Genomic DNA, 19,465 nt, shown 5'->3' on the forward strand with positions numbered 1-19,465 from the left:
AACCCTATTTTTCAATAATTTTTTTCTGCACCACTTTCTCCTCTCCTTCTGGGACACCAGTGACACAGATGTTAGTTAGACCTTTTGATATGATTCCACATGTGCCTGAAGGTCAATTCAATTCTTTCCCAATCTTTCTTCCTACTGTTTTTCAGATTAGATCATTCCTATTGATCTAGCTTCATGTTCACAGACTCCTTCCTCTGTCATCTCCATCCTGCTGCTGAGCTCATCCTTTGAATAGTTTATCATAGACGTTGTGATTTCCAGTTCTAAAATACCTATTTTGTTCCATTTAAAAATTTTATTCCTCTACTGAAATCATCTATATCTTTCCATTTATTTCAAATGTATTTACCTTTACCTCATGGGAGCATAATTATAAAATAAATATATAAAAACTTAAATATATAATATATAAAAACATAGTATATAATAAGATATAACATATAATTAAACACATCATATATAATTAGATATACAATGAGATTACATGTGAAATATTTATGAGATTAACTATATGAAATATAATTATAATACAAAATAAATATAATATATAAGAACTATAAAATAAAAATATAAACCTTATATGCTTTAAATTCTTTCTCTGAGAATTCCATAAGCTCAGGATTGGCATCTTAATTATTTCTTTCATCAGAATTGGCCACATTTTCTAGGTGCTTTGTATGTCGAGTTGTTTTAGATTATATCCTAGAAATTTTTAATATTAGGTTATTCAGACTCTTGAGTCATTTTCAAATCCTCTGGAGACTATTAATCTTTTTTCTCTATTTGAACGAGTTTCAGACTACATGTTCTAGCTCTTCTTCCACAGGTAGTGGTTTTTATTTCAGTTCAGTTTTCAAAGCCTTTGCTAAACGGCTTCGAGTTGTCCTATGCAGGTGCAGCTCAGAGATAAGCCCAGGACTTACACAGCTTCATACACAGAACTATCGGGACCCCCTTCTCCAGCTCTCTCTTCTGCAGGATTCCCCACACACTATGTTTCCTATCAAGGTTGCCCTTTCCAACCCCTCTAGCAAGAAAAGTGGAGTTTATCTTGGAATTTGACCACCACGTTGCCTTGTGTAGTTCTCTACTGAGGCCACCTGTGGGGCAAAGACAGAAGTAATCAAAGAGAAATGAAAGTGGGGATTCTCTCCACATTCTTTGAATCACAGAGGCCCCCTTTCCCAGGGACCTGACATATGGTGACCTCCCAGGCCACTACCATCTGACTGAGACTCGCCCACAGGTGAAAGTCATGGTGAAAGAAAAGAGGTGGGGGGAAATGTGGAATTCATTCTTGTTTAGGTTATTTGTCCAGGTTTCAACTACTCTTCCCAATCTGCTTTGTTTACTTTTCAGAGTTCTTATTGGTTTGCTTTTTTATTTTGTCCAGAGGTTTTGGTAATAATCACTAGGAGAGAAGAGATAGCCAGTAGGAAGTTTACTCTGTCTTGCCTGCTATTACTTCAACTTTATAGATAAGAGACACTGAGAATCTGATTTTAGGAAACTTGCTATGGTCAAATAACAAAAATGGCAGAATTAGCATGATGATTCTGGATTCTGGAATCATTCCGACTCATGTGTTTTGCATTATATCATCTTGTTCTTCCAAGATTTCATAGCTTCATCAGTCTGCAAAATGATTGACAAACTGCAACACATTTTTCAGGTTTCTTCCACAGCATAATAAAAGATCTAATGTTAATTTAAGTACTATTGGGATACATTATTTTAGTGTTGACTACTGCATATGGTTCCCTATGTACTCCTTGGGTAGTCTTTTTCCTGATCTTGATTTACATATTTCAGATATTTCATCATTTGGAATGAGGTTATGTCAAGGAAGTCCAACTCTTCCTTTAAAAGAAGTCAGGAATAGATATTCAATTTAATCAAGTGCATTTTTGGCATCTATTAAGATGATCATATTTTTTCTTTGACCTACTAACACAGTGAAATGCATTTAAAAGATTTTTTAATATTGGATCAGTCTTGCATTTCTGGTTACACTTGGTTGTCATATATTATTATTTTAATGTAGAGTTGAACTCTGTTTTCTGCATTTTATTTAGAAATTTAACATCAGTGTTCATAATTGTGATTGGGTCGCTGTTGTTCTTTTATGACTACTTTTATTTACAGTATTTTTTATATTTTTTAACATGTAGATCATTACTTCTAGAAATTCATCTGATGTAAGGTATAAGGCCAAGATCCATCCTTTTTTTCCAAGTGCTTAGCCAGTTTTTCCAACATCATTTGCTGAATAATCATTTACTACCAGTTTGAAAAATTAAACTCTTTTCATAGACTTGGATCTGCTGCTGTGTTTTCTATTCTGATAACTGCATTTCTGTCTGTTCCTAGCTAGGGCCACATTATTTTTATTAGTTTTAGCATCTGGAAGACCAGTCCTTCTTCCCTTCTCAGCATGAGTGAAAATCTCCCTGGTCTTTAGTAGTTTGTTTGTTTGCCTGTTTTACAATGGGAATTTAAATAATTTGTTTAATGTACCAAAATAATTTTGGGGTTTTCACTTGAATTGTATGGGAAGTACACAATCACCTTAGCAAAATGGCATTGCAATTTTATTGTATATATTTTCTTATTTAAAGATATATCCCTTCACTTATGTCTGTTATAAAGTTTTAGTGTTTTCTTCAAATCAGTCTCATACGATGTTTATTAAGTGTTTTCCTAGGCATTTTTAAGTTTTTCTTCCATAGTGAATGAGTTTCTATTTTTGTTTGTTTTATTTTTTAAATTACTGGTTTATATAATTTCTACCTTTAAAATTTATTAATTGTTGTTGGTTGACTAGTATGTGATTAAATCTTACTTATCATCATATGTATACTTGATAAAAAATTTTATATAAGAAATGTATTGATTAAATTTGTCAGATGTCTTCTACTTTTGTTTACTTGAACTGTGAAGACAGAGAAGTATTTTTAAACTTTCCACCATAACTGTTTTATTTGAATCTCCAACACATTGCTTTATAATTTATGCCATATTGTTTAGTTCACATGGATTTTCATTATGCACTATACTTCTAATCAATATAGAATACCTTTCTGTCACCCTTCATGATTTTTAAAAGTCCTTTGTCAAAAAACATTTGATAAACTTAAATTGTTAAAAACATTTTTATGCTATATCTGTGTCCACCCATTTATCTCTTACCCTTCTTTGATATTTTAATTTTCCACCAGTAATTTGAAAAGTAGAATTTGGAAAAGTGTAATTTAATTTTTATACTAGTAACAGTTCCCAGTGAATTTTGCTTGTCTTTATAATGGCAAGAATTAAGTAATATCTTTTATTCTCCTTGCTGAATTTCTTTTTTTTAAGTTTATTTATTTATTTTGAGAAAGTGAGAGAGAGAACATGTGTACACAAGTAGGGAAGGGGCAGGGAGAGAGGGAGAGAGAATCCAAGGCAGGCTCAGTGCTGTCAGCATGGAATGTGGACTTGATCCCAGGAACCATGAAATCATGACCTGAGCCAAAACCAAAAGTCAGAGGATTAACCAACTGAGCCACCCAGGTGACCCTCTTGCTGAATTTCTTAAGAATTATTTGCATTATGTCTCATAAGTACATACACATACACACACAGAAATAGTTCCTTTCTAGTACTTGAAATTTTTATCTGATTTATTTTTTAATTTCTTAGTTGGCAGAGTCTTTTTTCAGGTAAAATTTTCCCTAAAGGCGTGTGAATATTAAGCTTTCCATGCTGAACTTAAGTTCCTATACTCTGACTATCTTTTCCCCTAAATTTACTGATGACACTATGCCAACTTGCATATATTCTGTTCTACATTGCATACAGAAAAATGCCAACTTAGTACATTTTTCCTTTGTGAGTATCCTGTTTTCTGCTTCTGGATGGACGCTTGTAAAAAAACACTTTCTTATCTTTAGAATTAAAAAAAGTCAGGAAAAGATATCGAGGTACATGTTCTTTCATTAATTTTGGATAATAGTTTGTATAGAATTTGAGCCTTTCTATCTGATAAAAAAAATATCTTCAGTTTAAGAAATATTTTTCTATTATTTTTTATTATTACTTTTCTTTTGTCCCTTGGATTCTCAAATCTATTCTAAACTTTTTTCTAAGTATAATTTTTTTTAACTTTTTTCATTTTTCTTTGATTTCTTGGAGAATTTTTCACTTTTGTCCTGTAATTCACCAATTTTTAATTGTTTTGTTTGTATTTAAGTTATTGTTTACAGCTTCCATTGAATTTTTTTTTATTGTGGTAAAATATACGTGTCATAAGATTTACTATTGTAACCATCTTTAAGCATACAATTCACTGGCTTTACGTTGTACAGCCATCACACTACTATCCATCTCCAAAACTCTTCTTATCCCAAACTGAAACTGCCCCCAGCTGCTGGTAACTTCTATTCGACTTCCTGTCTCTGTGGATTTCTTTACTCTGGGTACCTCGTATAAGTGGATCCATATAATATTTGTTCATTTGTATCTGGCTTATTTCACTTAACATGTTTTCAAGGTTCATCTATGTTGTAGTATATTTCAGAATTTCATTCCTTTTTAAGGCAGAATAATATTCCAATGTATGTTCCACATTTTGTTTATCCATTCATCTGTCAACAGACATTTGGGTTATTTCCATCTTTTGGCTGTTGTGAATAATGCTGCTATGAACATTGGCATGTAAATGTCTGTTGAAGTCTCTACTTTCGATTCTTTTGGGCACATACCTAGAGGTGGAGTTGCTAGATCATATGGTAATTCTATGTTTAAGTGTTTGAGGAATTACCAGACTGTTTTCCACAGTGACTGCACCATTTTACATTGCAACTGGTAATGCACAGGATTCCAATTTCTCCATATCTTTGCTGACACTTGTTATTATCTGGTTTTTGTTTTTGTTTTTTAAATAACAGTAATTCTAATGGATGTGAATGGTATCTCATTATGGTTTCAACTTATATTTCCCTAATGTTTAGTGATATTGAGCATTTTTTCATATGCTCATTGGCACATTTGTGTATCTTGTTTGGAGAAATGTCTATTGAAGTCCTCTGCCCATATATTAACTGAATTGTTTTTTATTGTTGTTGTTGTTGTTAAGTTCTAAGGGTTCTTTATATATTCTGGATATTAATCCCTTAGTAGATATATGATATGCAAATATTTTTCTCCTATTCTGTGGGTTACCTTTTCACTCTGTTAATGGTGCCCTTTGATGCACAAAAGTTTTTTTTAATTTTGATGAATCCAGTTTCTCAAGTTTGTTATTTGCTGCCCATGCTTTTGGTGTCATCTCCCAAGAAATTGCCAAATCCAACATCATGAAGCTTTTTCCCTACAATTTTCCCGAGGGTTTTCTAGTTTCACCTCTTACATTTAGGTCCCTGATCCACTTGGAATTAATTTTTGTATATGGTGTCCACCTTCATTTTATTGCAAATGGACATTCAGTTTTCCCAGACCATCTGTTGAAAAGATTGTCTTATCCCCATTGAGTGGTTAGCACCCTTCTTGAAAGTTGTTTGACTATATATGCAAAGTTTTCTTTCTGGGCCTTCTATACATCTGTCCTTATCCCCCTTATCACACTGTTTTGACTACTGTGGCTTTATAGTACATTTGAAATCAGAAAGCGTAAGTCTGCCAACTTTTATCCTTTTTTGAGAGTGTTTTGGCTATTTGGGGTCCCTTGAGATTCCATATAAATATTAGGATAAGATTTTCTATTTCTGAAGAAAGATGTCATTGGAACTGAACATTATTGAATTGAATCTGTATATCACTTTGGGTAGAATTATCACCTTAACAATTTTAAGTCTTCTGAACCATGAACACAGGCTGTATATTTATTTATTTATGCTTTCTTTAATTTCTTTCATCTTTCATTTATTGTCTTCAGTGCCATTTCACTTTTTACCTCAGAGATCATCTCTTTCAACCCTATGAATATTCTTCTGATCCTAAATTTTCCCTTTTGTGTTTGTGTGTGGCACCCTGCTATTGTGTTGGAGATGGAATATCTTCATCATGAACATGAATTAGAATTGCTTAATGTGCTCCCTTGTTTTTTAAATGAGGTTCCTTCAAATGGAAAATTTTCTTAAATTCTTCAAATTGGTTCTCTTTTTCCCAACTTCTGAGACTTTCCTTAGCATAGTCACTCAAAAGAGGAGCAACTAGATTTTTCAGTACTGGAATTTGGGGTGAGTTCTGTCAGGGATCATGAAAAATCTTTGTTGAAAATCTGAAGATCCCAGGTGAAAGACAATGGGCTAATTTAGATGTAGTATAATTTTTGCTTGGAAATAGTAGAGACCTAGTAGGGTGTCCAAGGTAAGGGGAAAGCTGGAGCCAAAAGAAGAATGTCAAGTGTAGGTGTTGGGTCGCTGTGTTAAGAAATAAACCCACCACCAGCCAAAGACTCATTCTTTTCATAGAATTCCAGGCTGCTAGGCCCTTCCTCAGCCTGATCTCAGCAACTCTACTTCCTGCAGGAATTATCCCAGGTACTTGGCCCGTGTACGGCACTCTTACCTATTTTTCACCATGGAAAGCACTTCCCTATACTATATACTTGTACTAGTTCAGCTGTTTCTATAGCATTTGGGAGGGGGAGAAAAGGGGGAAGTTAAAATGTGTAGACTCAGGTCACTGTTTTTACCTGGAAATCTCACCTTACTTCTAAACTTTGCAAGATTAAAAAACAAAGCATAACCAAACAACCATGGGCCAAAGAATTACTACATCTAATCCAACTCTCTCAATGGCCTCATTTCACTACTCAGGAAAATTATTCTCAGAGAGATTGAATTGTTTGCCCAAGTTCATACAAGTAGTCAGTGGTAGTAGAATTTTTTTTCAACCAACAAAATTAAAAATTTTTAATCTAGTGATTTTTTTTCTACAACATTGTTACATAATCCACCCAATTTACTGTGTCTGGATACATACTGCTATCTTTGGTTTCTCGTCTGTGGAATACTTAAACAGAACCAACCACTAAGTGTATGTGCAAATGCATAAGTACACATACTTTTGTGTCTAAATACAATCTTTTATTAATGACTTACAGTGTACCAGTAAGCTAGGATACTTTTCTCAACTGTATTAAGAGAAAATTGGTAATATCTACCCTGTTAGGTTGTTATGAGAATCATTTATTATACGTATTATGTAGGGGATACTAAGTCAATGAAAGCACAAGGCCACTCTGCTGTAAAAGTATAGGGACTTGGATTTGAATCCAGGCATGATGTCCCCAATGTCCACACTCTTAATCACTATACTATAGAGTTTCCCACAATTTTACAATTATATACAGTTTTAAGTTAAAAACAAATCCTAGCATAAACAATTCACCACCTCAAACCCTCAGACTTCTTCCAGAAACACACCTCTGAAAACATATGCCCTCTACACATTTTATCTTCAGGATTTTTGTAACAACTTGAGCTTGGAAATACTCCTCACAAAGAAGTAAAGAGGTAACATCAGCATTTCACAGATGGGGTTAAGAGGTTAAGTATTTTGCCTATTACTTAAGGAGTCGGAGTGAAAGCCAAGAAGTCTTGGCTCAGACTGCTGAGTGGAAACCAAGAGACCACACTTCTCCATCCCTCTCAGTCATCCTTTGGTTTGGTTGAGAGTGTGGTTTTGCCATTAGTGTCACAGGGGAAAATGACATATTCTGAACACATCGCTTGATTCCTGGAGCAGAATGATTACAGGCTGTCATTACCAAGAGGCATAGTTCTAAAAGCCTTTTCTAAATTTAAAAATAACACGAGAGAAAAAGAATCTCCAGATACTTTGTGCTTGAAAGAACCTGGATCTGTTCCATTTTTAGGTACTTCTTATTTAGGTACCAGAAGATTGGATAGGAAAATCAAGAGAAATAGAAGGAAGCATGTGTTTATTCTCTTGTCCTGTTGACTGAGAAAGAATATCCCAGGTTCTGGGTCCACCGGAATGTTCCTTACCTCCCTGTGCCTGTTTCTTCATCTATACAACAAATAGAATGATAGTCCCTAGTGCATAGAACTGATGGAAAGATTAACAATGCCAGGCACACAGTAAATGTTGTTACTTACTGTTGTGGTTGGGGTTTTGACAAACAGCTAAGGAATCACCCCAAATCCTTCTGGACACACCCTACTCAAATTATCGTAGCATACCCAACTGCAATCCAGAGAGTGAGCTCCCAGTTCTCCATGGCTCACATCCTTCTCCGAAGTTCCTAACATTTGGTCAGTCTATCCCTATATAGAGGGATATAGGCTTCAGCATGAGGCCAGAGAAAAGGTTTTTTTCCTCTGTGTAATGTTTCTAGCGAGACTTCTTCCAGACAGGAGCACACAGGCAATGTCTCTAGAGGAAGTTTGTCTAAGGGCCCCTTACGTTGAGTCTCAGTGATGGTAAAAAGAACTCACCTTGAGGCAATCCAGCTATTCTAGAAGCAGACTGATTTGTGAGAGTAGTGAGGTCCAGTACTTCTCACACTATTCCTCAGGGGGTACCCCTGTTGGGAGAAGAAGGTAAAGTATACCCCTGGGGCCTTAGCATATAGTTTGAGTTGGCTCATCAAAAGCAAACTTTTTGTTCAGTACCCTTTCATCTTTAAAATGCATGTGTATTTGTATCCTATTTAATAATACACCAGTGTTTGGTTTTATATAAAAATCATGTTAAGGCCTTTCCCAAATTATAGAGTACAACTTCTACTGTGAAAAAAATACATATACATATTGTGTGTGTGTGTGTGTGTGTCCTGTGTCTTTGTGTACAGTACACTGTCCTAGCCGAAGTCTGGACACCCTGGTTACAGAAAATACAGACTTTATACCTGGATCAGTCTGGGTTCCAGCCTGGGCTCTACTAGCTCAGCACGTTATTGCACTTCTCTGAATCTGTTTTCTCAAATGGACGATGTAGATAATGACACCCACCTTGTAGTGTTGCTGTGAGGCTTTTGTAAATTACTTTATGGAAAGTGCCCGGCAGAGACCCTGGCATGGCCCAGATGCTCAGGAAATGTTACTTCCCTTCCTCACCTACTCTTCCACGTGTGGGAGGTGCACATAAAGAATAAAATCTAACAGAGCAACTTGGTGAAACATTCTTGTCAGGATGAAGCCAGCTGGACAAACGACCAAAGCGGTCAGTGGAACCAGAGAAAGGTAGGGTGCTCAGATCTGAAGCAAGACAGCCCAAACCAACTGATTTTCAGTGGCCCGGCAACACCCAACCACTACTGGTCAACATAGGCTAGCTCCACAGCACCGCCTACCCATCAGCTCATAGCCCCTTGTCCTCTAGGACTAAGCCTAAGGTTTCGTGCCGCCCTTGAGCAGCTCTGACTGCCTCCTCATGCACTGCAGGCTCAGCCATTGCTACTCACCCTTCACAATTTTTTAAATTATTAAATATTTCAAATGTAACAAAAGTATACCAAAAAAAAAAGCCTAGTAGACTCATTATCCACCGCCAAGCTCATGACATCTCCGTGTACATTCCCCTTTCTTTTTCCTCACCGAAATAATCACCATCCTGAATTTGGGGCTTATCATTTTAATAGATGCTGAATATCTTTGTATACCTGTAAGCAATATGTTATATTTTTCAGATGAAACTTTATAATAAATGGTCATATTGTGTGTGTTTTTTCTTGAACATGCTTTTACACTTAACATCATGTTTTTAAGACTTCTTCTGTAGAGATACACCTAGCTGTGCTTGGTTCATCTTAACTAATCTACTTTTCTCTTGCGTCCTACTATATGGTATAATGTACCATCCTGTTCCTATCTGTTCTCTTCTTCATGGACAGTTAGTTAATTTCTAACCTTTTTTTGTTGTAAACAAACTTGCAATCAACATTTTTATACCTGTCTTGTGGGGGGTCAAAAGCAAGAATTCTTCTCTGATGTATAACTAGGAATTGAATTGCTGGGTCTTGTGGTACGTGAATGTATAACTTCACTAGGCATGATTTGATTGTTCTCCAAAGGGGCTGCACCAATTTTCATTCCCATTAGTGATTTATGAGAGTTCTCATTGCCTCTCACCATCTTATATGATCCTCCAAATCTTCTGTTCAAACAGATTGTGCCTGCCTGTGACTTCTGGATTGGGTTATCTGGTATGAACATAATATACTTTTGCCTCCTCCCACCACCAGCCCAACATTGCTCCAAAGTATGACAGATAAAGCCTATCTTTAGAAGAACTATAACTTCTACCAGCCTATACTTAAAGAAATGTGGTTTGGCCAAAGCAGAAGATGCTTGCCTATCATCTCCCATGGGGAACATTCAGCTTCCATCACAGAAGGTGACTCTGGGCTCCATAGTCTCTGTTGCACAGGACTTGGCAGAGTGTCATTCTGTCTTATGCCCCTGCAAACACTTATTGTGGTCAGTGGGGTTGGGCTTAAGTATATCAACCTGACCATCTTAGATACTACCAGCACCCAGAGAGGCCTAGTCCCTATTGAACTAAGAGGAGCATGGAACAGAAGGTTCTCATAAGAGAAAGCAATATATTTTTTTCCCTTTGATTTAGGTTTTATTTTTTTTTCCATAATATTTTATTGTCAAATTGTTTTCCATACAACACCCAGTGCTCTTCCCCATAAATGCCCTCCCCCATCACCACCACCTCTTTTCCCTCCTCCCCCTTCCCCTTCAACTCTCAGTTCATTTTCAGCATTCAGTAGTCTCTCAAGTTTTGCATCCCTCTCTCCCCAACTCTCTCTCCCCAACTCTCTCTCCCTCCTCCGCTCCCCCTGGTTCTCCATTAGGTCTCTCCTGTTTTCCTGCTAGACCTATGAGTGCAAACATATGGTTTCTGTCCTTCTCTGCCTGGCTTACTTCACTCAGCATGACACCCTCAAGGTCCATCCACTTTCCTACAAATCGCCATACGTTATTCCCTCTCGAAAGCAATATATTTTTGAAACCCTGAATATAGAACCCACTTTTTGCCACTCCCATCTCCTGCAGAATTTGGCTCAATAGGGGAAAAGGGTTAGTGATCAGAAAGTTACAGAGATTCATTTTGAAAGTGAAGTGGTACCATAGGAAACTACATGGTGAAAACCACTGCATGAATGAGTAACCAACCAAAACAGAGTTGTGTGTAAAGAGGAGTTTGTTTGGACAAATTCATCATGTTGACCTGTGTTTAAACCATTACTCCTATCCTTTATGCCAGCTTAGGCTTCAACCTTTGGAAATTCCCTGATGGGCTCCTGTTAGTGAACTTCAGTTACTGGTCTGCACTTCACCCTGTGCCACCCTGTGGACTACTCCTGTCTGCCAAGTGTAGCCTTTCCAGTTCTCAGTAGATGCCCAGGCTGCTTCTGCTCACTCTTTGGTCCCTACATAAAATCAGATACAGCATTCTGAGCTGGAAGGAAGCCACTAGATCTTATAATTCCACATCTTCATTTTTACATTTGAGAAATCTAAAATTGACATCCCTAGGAAGCGTCAGAATTAAGATTTAATCTCAAGTCTATCTTCTTCCACAGGCCATGCTCCCTTGATTAGCACCAAAGTCTTGGGAAGAATGCAATTAATTACTTTGTAAAACAGTGTAGGTGTTGGGAATGGGGAATTCTGAGCCACTCCAATCTTCAGAGTTCTAGATGAGAAGGAAACCCTACACTGAAATATGAGAAAGAACAACTGATGAGGGAGATAGAGAGTGCACCCCATAATGGAAATCAGGAAAAGAAAGCATTTTAACTTGAAGGAGAGGCTAACTGTGTCTGATGTTACAAGAGGTTGAATAAGATGAAGCCAGAAAGGTGACTGTTGGGTTGGCAATGTGGAGATAGTTGGGGACCAGCAGAGACTGGAGACAAAAGTTAGAGTAGAATGGGTTAGAAGGGAAGGCTTCCCATTTTAAAATGGCAGGTAAAGACATTTTTACCTCTGTCACAAAAAGCACCCCAAAACCAGGAGAATGTGAAATAAAACCAGAAAGCCCATCTTAGAGGACACTAAGAAATATGTAAGCCACAAGAACACTATACATATGAGGACAGAAGGAAGACAGAAGAGTGACAAATGATGTAAGCAGTGTGGAGAAAAGTCAAATATAATCCTGCCGAATGAGACGCTGAAGAGAAACAAGTCTGTAGCCTGACAGAACCCTAGAAAGATCAAAACCTGGAACTGTCAGATACTGCAGAAAGCAAGGAAGGGCTAACAGGGTGAAAACTGAAAAACTGTTCAAGAATTTCTTAGGAGCTGTTCAACCTTCAGAACCACCACCACTACTTCTGAAAAGTACCTCTTCTCTAGCTGCACCAGAGAAGATAGAAGTATATTCTCTGGCAAAATTTGACAAGGATGGTTTCACCATCAGACGCCAGGCCAGGGGAAGTTATGAAGACATCTGCATAACAAATGTGACTGTTTCCACCCCTCCCCCTTGTCAATTCCAGCTAACAACTAAGGAAAGAGTTTGGAAACTACTTTTCTGTAGAAAAATATCCCAGGGTGGGAGTGGGGGGATGTACATACACTGATGTCTGAAGGTCCCCAACAAAGCAACCTGTTGAGAAAAGCTGGCCATCTACCAGTTGGCATGCCCACCATTCACACAAAGCTTTCAGCAAGTTTTTCTGTCTTACTCATGTGCTATGTGTCTACATTTGAAGAGAGTCTCCACCAGGAAAGACAGGAAAGTGGGGAACCAAGTACTGTTTCAAGAAGTTGTGCTACGAAGAGAAATGCAAACTAATTGGTCAATAGCTAGAGGGAAATGTGGGGTCACAGATGATTTATTTTTTTAAGATAAGAGATACTAGAGTATATTTATATGCTGGTAATCAGCCTCTAGTATTTTTTCTTCCTGACTTGAAACAAATGTGTAGTCACAAATATTTAGAGAAAGCTTTCACAGTATCTCTGCTTCTGGTTAGGATGTAGAGGAATGTGAAGAACCTTCATTTCCATGGTCAGCCAGAAAAGTCCTAACAAAATAAAATTCATATGTTTCTATGGGGCTAGCAGACACACAGGAAGCACTGGTGAACAAACCCTTTATAGCTGAGCAGAAATCTTCAGAAGGTTCCATACTTGGTAATGGATGTGGTCTGGGTATGGGCAATTGGAAAAGTAGTTTAGGCATGGACAGAGACTTTTCAGAGATGAGGAAAAGTCAACTGAAACTTAATCAGCAATGTGTGCCAGAGGGATAGATTATCTGAAGGAGTCCCAAATGAAAAAAAAAGAAAATCCAACTGACAGTTCTCCAGCTCACCAACACCTCTGCATTTTTTCCAAGAAAGTAGCAGTGGAACTGCTTTTTACCTTTTTGCTGAAAAACAAAGAGAAATTGCATGGTCCTACAGATCCTTTGTGGTGCTTGGATTCTGGCGTTCTATCAAGGTTGAATCCAAAAGTCCAGGAAGAATAACTGAAGCTGCACCCAGCTCACTCCCAACTCAAGTATTGAAAAGACCACAAAGGAAGGGCAGGGCAGAAGTCCGAGAATTAGGCTAATAACAGGGAACACACTCTAATTAAAGCTGTGACCCAGCCCAAACTCAGCCTAACTAAAGGAGGAATCTAAATAATCAGTTCTCTCAGCCCCCACCACCCTAGCTCACAAAGACAGAAGGCTCTGCAGTGAGTGAACAAAACAAATCAGTGTTGTACCTAGGTTTCCACTGTTTTTTTTTTTAATTCACAATGTTTGAAACACAAATTAAAAGATTATGAGGCATGGGAAAAGAGCAGGCAAATGTGACCCATAATCAAGGAAAAACACAATAATGGAGGCAAACCACAGATCATTCAATGGTTGGAATTACCAGACAGGGATTTAAAGCAACTATTATAAACATGTTAAAGAATTTACAGGAAAAGTTGAATATAATGAAGACACAGGATATCAGAAAGAAAAAAAAAGAAAATTCTGAAGAACCAAGTGAAAAGTGTGAAATTGAAAAATACAATACCTGCAGAACAGTGAATGATGAACATAAAAACAAGTTAATAGAAATTATCTAAACTGAAAGAGACACAGAGCACCTTGATGGCACAGTCAGTTAAGCGTCTGACTTGATCTCAGCTTAGGTCATGATCTCACAGTTTGTGAGTTCTAGTCCCATATCAGACTCTGTGCTGATGGTGTGGACCCTGCTTGGGATTCTCTCTCTCTTTCTCTCTGCCTCTTCTCCATTTGTGTGCTCACTCTCTCTCTCTCTCTCTCTCCTCTCTCTCTCTCTGTCTCAAAGTAAATAAATAAACTTTAAACAAAAATTTTAACAGAAAGAGACAGAAAAATGATCTGGAGGCAGAGGGAGGAGATGAACCAGCTCCTATGACTTGTGGGATAATATCAAGTGGTCTAATACATGTATAATTGGAGTACTGAACTTGGTATTCTGCACAAAGATCCAAAAACCTCAAAGAACCCCAAGCAGGATGAAAATAAGTAAATAAATAAATAGCCATCATCTAAGTAAAAAATAGTTGAATTTCTGAAAACCAGAATAAAGAGGTAATCTTAAAACATAGGGAGAAGGGAAAAGACATATTACAAAGAGAGGAGCAACAATGAAAATCACTTTTCATCAGAAAAAAAAAAAGACATGTGACCCAGAAGACAACAGATCAATGTCGTTAAAGAGATGAACGGAAATAAAGACACCTTAGAATTCTATATCCAATGAAAATAACCTTAAAATTATAGGCAAAAATTAAGACATTAAAAATAAAGCCCGAAAAAGTCATCATCAGCAAATCTGCATCAAAACAACAACAACAACAAAAATAACAAACTGCTAAGGGAATTCTTCAGGCTAAAGGAAAATGATACCTTCAGGCTAAAGGAAAATGATCTACAAAAAAGGAAGGAGGAATAACAGAAATGATAAATATTTTCTTAATTTCATAAAATGATGATTGTTTAAGATAGATATAATAACTATTTTTAGTTTATTACATGTATAAAAGTAGACTATATAACAATAGTAGCATAAGGGGTGAGAGGTGATATATGGAGAATATTAAAGGGTTCTTTCATTAAATGAGAAGTAGCATAATATTAAGTTATAGTAGCCTGTTATATAAAATAAAGATGACAATTGTAATCCATAGGGCAGCCACTGTAGAGAAGATGTTACTACAGATCCTACAGATGTTAAATGAATGAAGGAATATTATGACAACTTTATAGAAAGAAGTCCAGCAATTATAAAGGAAATGAATAAATATCTGTACATATGACTATATATAAATTATAGCTCACTAAAAAATATATACAGAGAAAAAATGATCTTTGGTTCAGCATGCATCATGAAATTATTAATCATGTTCACCTCTCCTTAGGTAAAAGTCCCAAAGAGACTATGATTTATATACATTATAAACAAATGATTAAGGTTGACTGTAAAACATTATAACTCCAAAAGTAGCAAGAAAATGTCTTTAATTAATCTATGAAATCTTGTTCTGTTCACTCCATGTTTTTTGTACTCAGCAACTGGAGCCTTAAGGCCATCTGGAAATGTTGTAAATTCAGCATTAGTGGTAATAAATAGTGATGTGTGTTTACAATATAAGTTGAAGCTCTGAAGCCAATAACTGCTGGACATTTGAGAAAAGTCCAATTCCACAGAAGCTCTTTTACTAAGAGGCAAGAAGTCGACAATGCAGAGCTGATGTTGGGTTATTTTGGGGTGGCAGTGGAGACTGTTTTATAGACTGAAAATGTGGTAGACATTGCATAAGCCCAAGGAGGATTTTGCAGTAGGAACATCGCTAGGATACTTAAGAGAAAAGCTTGTTGAATGAAATGTTTCTTGAGTTGCTTATGTGTGTTTATACTTATTGTTTTCATCAGCAAATATTATCAAAATGTCACATCACAGTCAAAATCTCGAAAAGTAGTCTTCATCAAATATGGGAAAATTCCCTGTTCCCAGGACAACAGAAAGCCCATCAGACACTGTGACTGATCCTCCCACCCACTACCACCAACCCGTGCCGTGGTGGGTGCAGGGTGCATGCTCAACTAATGGGGAAATGCATGAATGGATGCACAGATGCATCCAAGCTGGACTCATTCGTTCGACAACAGGTCATCCACTCTGTGCCCATCATTAAGTGTTGCAGGGATTGTACAAGAAACACAAGACATGTGGCCTGAAAACCCTTCACTCTTATGTAGGAATACTGGCAGACATGAAACCGCGAAGGAAAACAGGAGACTCTTTAATAGTAGCCTCTCCGTAGAATTCCCCGCCTCTCTCCTTTCCCAGGAAGATAACATTTCATTTGGTAATAACCAAATCCTCAGAGAGGTTCTTATCACCCCTTTTCAAAGATCTTTCTCCCAGTTTGCTTCCGTTTCTAAGAGAGCATTAAAAAAAATAGGCCCTTATTAATAGTTCTATTGTCCCATAATGAAAACCAACCCACCATTCCCATGAAACCATCTGTTTTATTTTCTTAGATGTTGTAGGTGCCTAGAGAAGGGGCAGGGTGTAGGGAGGTGAGGCGGTAAGTCATTTGATCTGATGAGGAAGGGTATTCTATGGAGAGGTTGTGATCACTGCTCAGGACTAATGAGCTCCTATCTTGCCAGACACCAAGTGTCAAGGAGAAGGACATTTCCCAAAACAGCCTTTGCTTGTTCTGTTACCAAAAAAATAGAAAGCTCAAGAAAATACTTGTAAAGTAAAGGAAATAGGCTTAGAGAAAACACCCCAGTTCCCAGACTTTATTTGGCAAAGAAAAAACACAATGAAGCCAAGGAACCTTTTCCACACCCCCAGTATGCCTTTTTTAACCCTCTTTTTTAAAACTTCAGTCTTAACGCAATATTCCAATTTTAGTGTTGCCAAAATGTCCCAAACTTTGCCAAGATAAGACTACATTTGCTTTTCTTTTTCACATTTACTTTTAATGCCCAATCTCTTCTCACCTAATTATCATAAATTAGCCCCTCCTCCTTAGTGCCCCCAACTATTCTGAGGGACTCCATGTGCCATCTCTGTGTGCTCAGGAACAAACCCCCATTTCCTGTCCCAAGCTCACCTTCATATCCCAGCCTCACCCTTTCACCACATTGCCACTGCCATTACCCTCACGAAACTGCTGACTGGCCAGGCAATACTGCCTCCTGCTGGGTGATTGATAATGCTACCCTCTCCCCTCCCAATGGTGGCAGCGGTGGGGCGGGGGGCACTGCTTCCATCTTTATCTGCCCTTCTAATGCACAGATATATGCCCTTTCCTGTCATCAAACAGCATTGCATTAAGAGTCTAGAACTGGTAAGGGTGGACGGTAGCTAAACAAATCATGACACAATCTAATGTTATTGATTATAAAATGTCCTCAGTGCTATGAAACAAAAATTGTTGGGTGCCATGAGAAGCCTAAATCTGAAGAGGACATGTCAAGTAGAGCTATTCTGAGCAACTAACATTTAGGTTGGGACTGAAGGCTGGGTAAGAGTAGCCCAGTGAGGAACTAGGCAAATGGTATCTCCAGTCCACAGGCAGAAGTGATTGCAGGTGCCTGTTGAAGAAAGTTGCTTGGGAGACCTGGGCAGGAGGCACAGGGCTCAAGTGAGGAGACAGGACAAAGTCATATAGATAAGGCTGGTCAGGGAGGCAGAGGAGCCATTCCACATAGACCCTGGAAAGCCACGGCAAGGATTTCAGATTTCATACCAAGTGTAATCAAGGGCTATTGAAAGATTTTGAGCAGGGAAGTGAATGGCATGTTTTGATCTGTATTTTCAGACAATTATGACAGCCACGTGGAGAATGAATGGAAGAAGGGCAAGAGGGCAGTTAAAAGATAGTAAGTGTCTTAATGGTTTAGGCAAGAGATGCTGATGGCTCAGACCATGGCATTGGTAGAAGAGATAGAGAAGCAGTCTAGAGTAGCACTGATGGACTTGATGAAAGTTGATGTAGGGAAGAGGAAGGAGAGAGGAGAGTGAATGTGGAAGGTCCAGGAAGGCTCTGGTTTCTGACTTGGGCAGCTGGGCATGTGGTCTAATAGGAGAAAAGTAGACAGGGGCACCTGGGTGGCTCAGCTAGTTAAGCATCCAACTCTTGATTTCAGCTCAGGTCATGATCTCATGGTGGTAAGATGGAGCCCCACCTTGGGCTCCCCACTGACAACTCGGAGCCTGCCCCACTTAGGATTCCCGCTCTCCCTGTGCCTCCTTCTCCTGCTCATGTCTCTCTCTTTCTACAAAAAAAAAAAAAAAAAAAAAAAAAAAAGAAGGAAGGAAAGAAGAAAGCAAGAAGGACGAGAAGGATGCAGGGAGGGAAGGAAGGGAGGAATAAATTACATTTTCTTGCCCTTTGAGCATGGTATGGAGCTATTTAAAAGACAAGAACTCAGATATAGACATCTTAAATCCCAGAGAGAATGGTCCAGAGCTTCATTTTGGTCCCCATACCATCCACATTTCCCACCACCAGTGCCATAACCACTTCCCCTTTCTGCCCTCCCCCACCACCTTGAGCAACCAGGGTAAGAAAACACAGGCATCAGCCCACAGAAAACAATCTTGGCTGTCCTGGAAAGCGTAGATTGCCTGGGCTTTTATTTTCAAAGCTGACTACATGGTTTCCTTTGGCACATCCGTGCGGGTGGCAGAATTTGCTCCGGACGCCTGCCCCTCCCACCGCGGTCCCTGCGGCGGCCTTGCCCTGGGCTTTTGGTATTCCCCTCTTCTCAGCTCACATGAGCCATTTGTATCTTGATATAAAGTTGTCTGAGTTCTCATGTGTCCCCTCTGGAGCAGTTGCGTTTTTTGATTCATTTCCAATGTAGAATGAAAACTTTGCCCTGTTAAGGGCAAACAACTTTTATGAGCAGGTGGATATTTCTTGCAAAAGCCTCCTTTCTCTCAATCCTTGAAATTTCAGTTACCCCGCACTATGGCTGACCCTGAATGGATAACATACTATAAAGACTTCCCCTCTGATAGGCTTTTGGGGGACCGTTGGGATAATATGGCAGTATCCACGGAGATAAGAAAAAGGTTAATGCATATGATTATCCACAGCAAAGCGTAAGATGCTCTAATAAGACTAACAGGGTGTCTTTGGATTTCAGGGAACAGATCCGTCAGGGCCTAGAAGAACTCCAGAAGGTCCTGCCGGGAGGAGACACTTACATGCATGAAGGATTTGAAAGGGTAATTTTAAAACCATTTCAACTCTAAATATAACATGTGACAGGGAAATATTAACATGAAGATGGCTGATGAGATAAGGCATATGTAACAGAACAACACCCAATGGCAAACAAATTTTTCCCACAAGCGGTAACTCTATCCAGAAGAAGTGAATTTCCCTGATCCTTCCCTAACACCAGTACGGGGCTTGTTAGCTAATGCGTGGCTGACACTTAATACTCGTGCCACATGCGAGTCCCCGGCATTCCCAAGGTAAAC

At 38.3% G+C, this 19,465-nt stretch overlaps 1 protein-coding gene across 1 annotated transcript in view; it reads left to right on the forward strand.

Annotated features, from left to right (window-relative positions):
* The window catches only part of ANTXR1 (ANTXR cell adhesion molecule 1), a 214,576-nt gene that overhangs the window by 33,005 nt on the left and 162,106 nt on the right, over positions 1-19,465 (forward strand). Inside the window, exon 4 of the mRNA XM_029937510.1 lies at positions 19,126-19,207. Within this exon, the coding sequence (XP_029793370.1) occupies positions 19,126-19,207 (82 nt within the window). The remainder of the gene's footprint in view (positions 1-19,125; positions 19,208-19,465) is intronic.

The sequence above is a fragment of the Suricata suricatta genome, chromosome 4, assembly GCF_006229205.1.
Source record: "Suricata suricatta isolate VVHF042 chromosome 4, meerkat_22Aug2017_6uvM2_HiC, whole genome shotgun sequence".
Lineage (NCBI taxonomy): Eukaryota > Metazoa > Chordata > Mammalia > Carnivora > Herpestidae > Suricata > Suricata suricatta.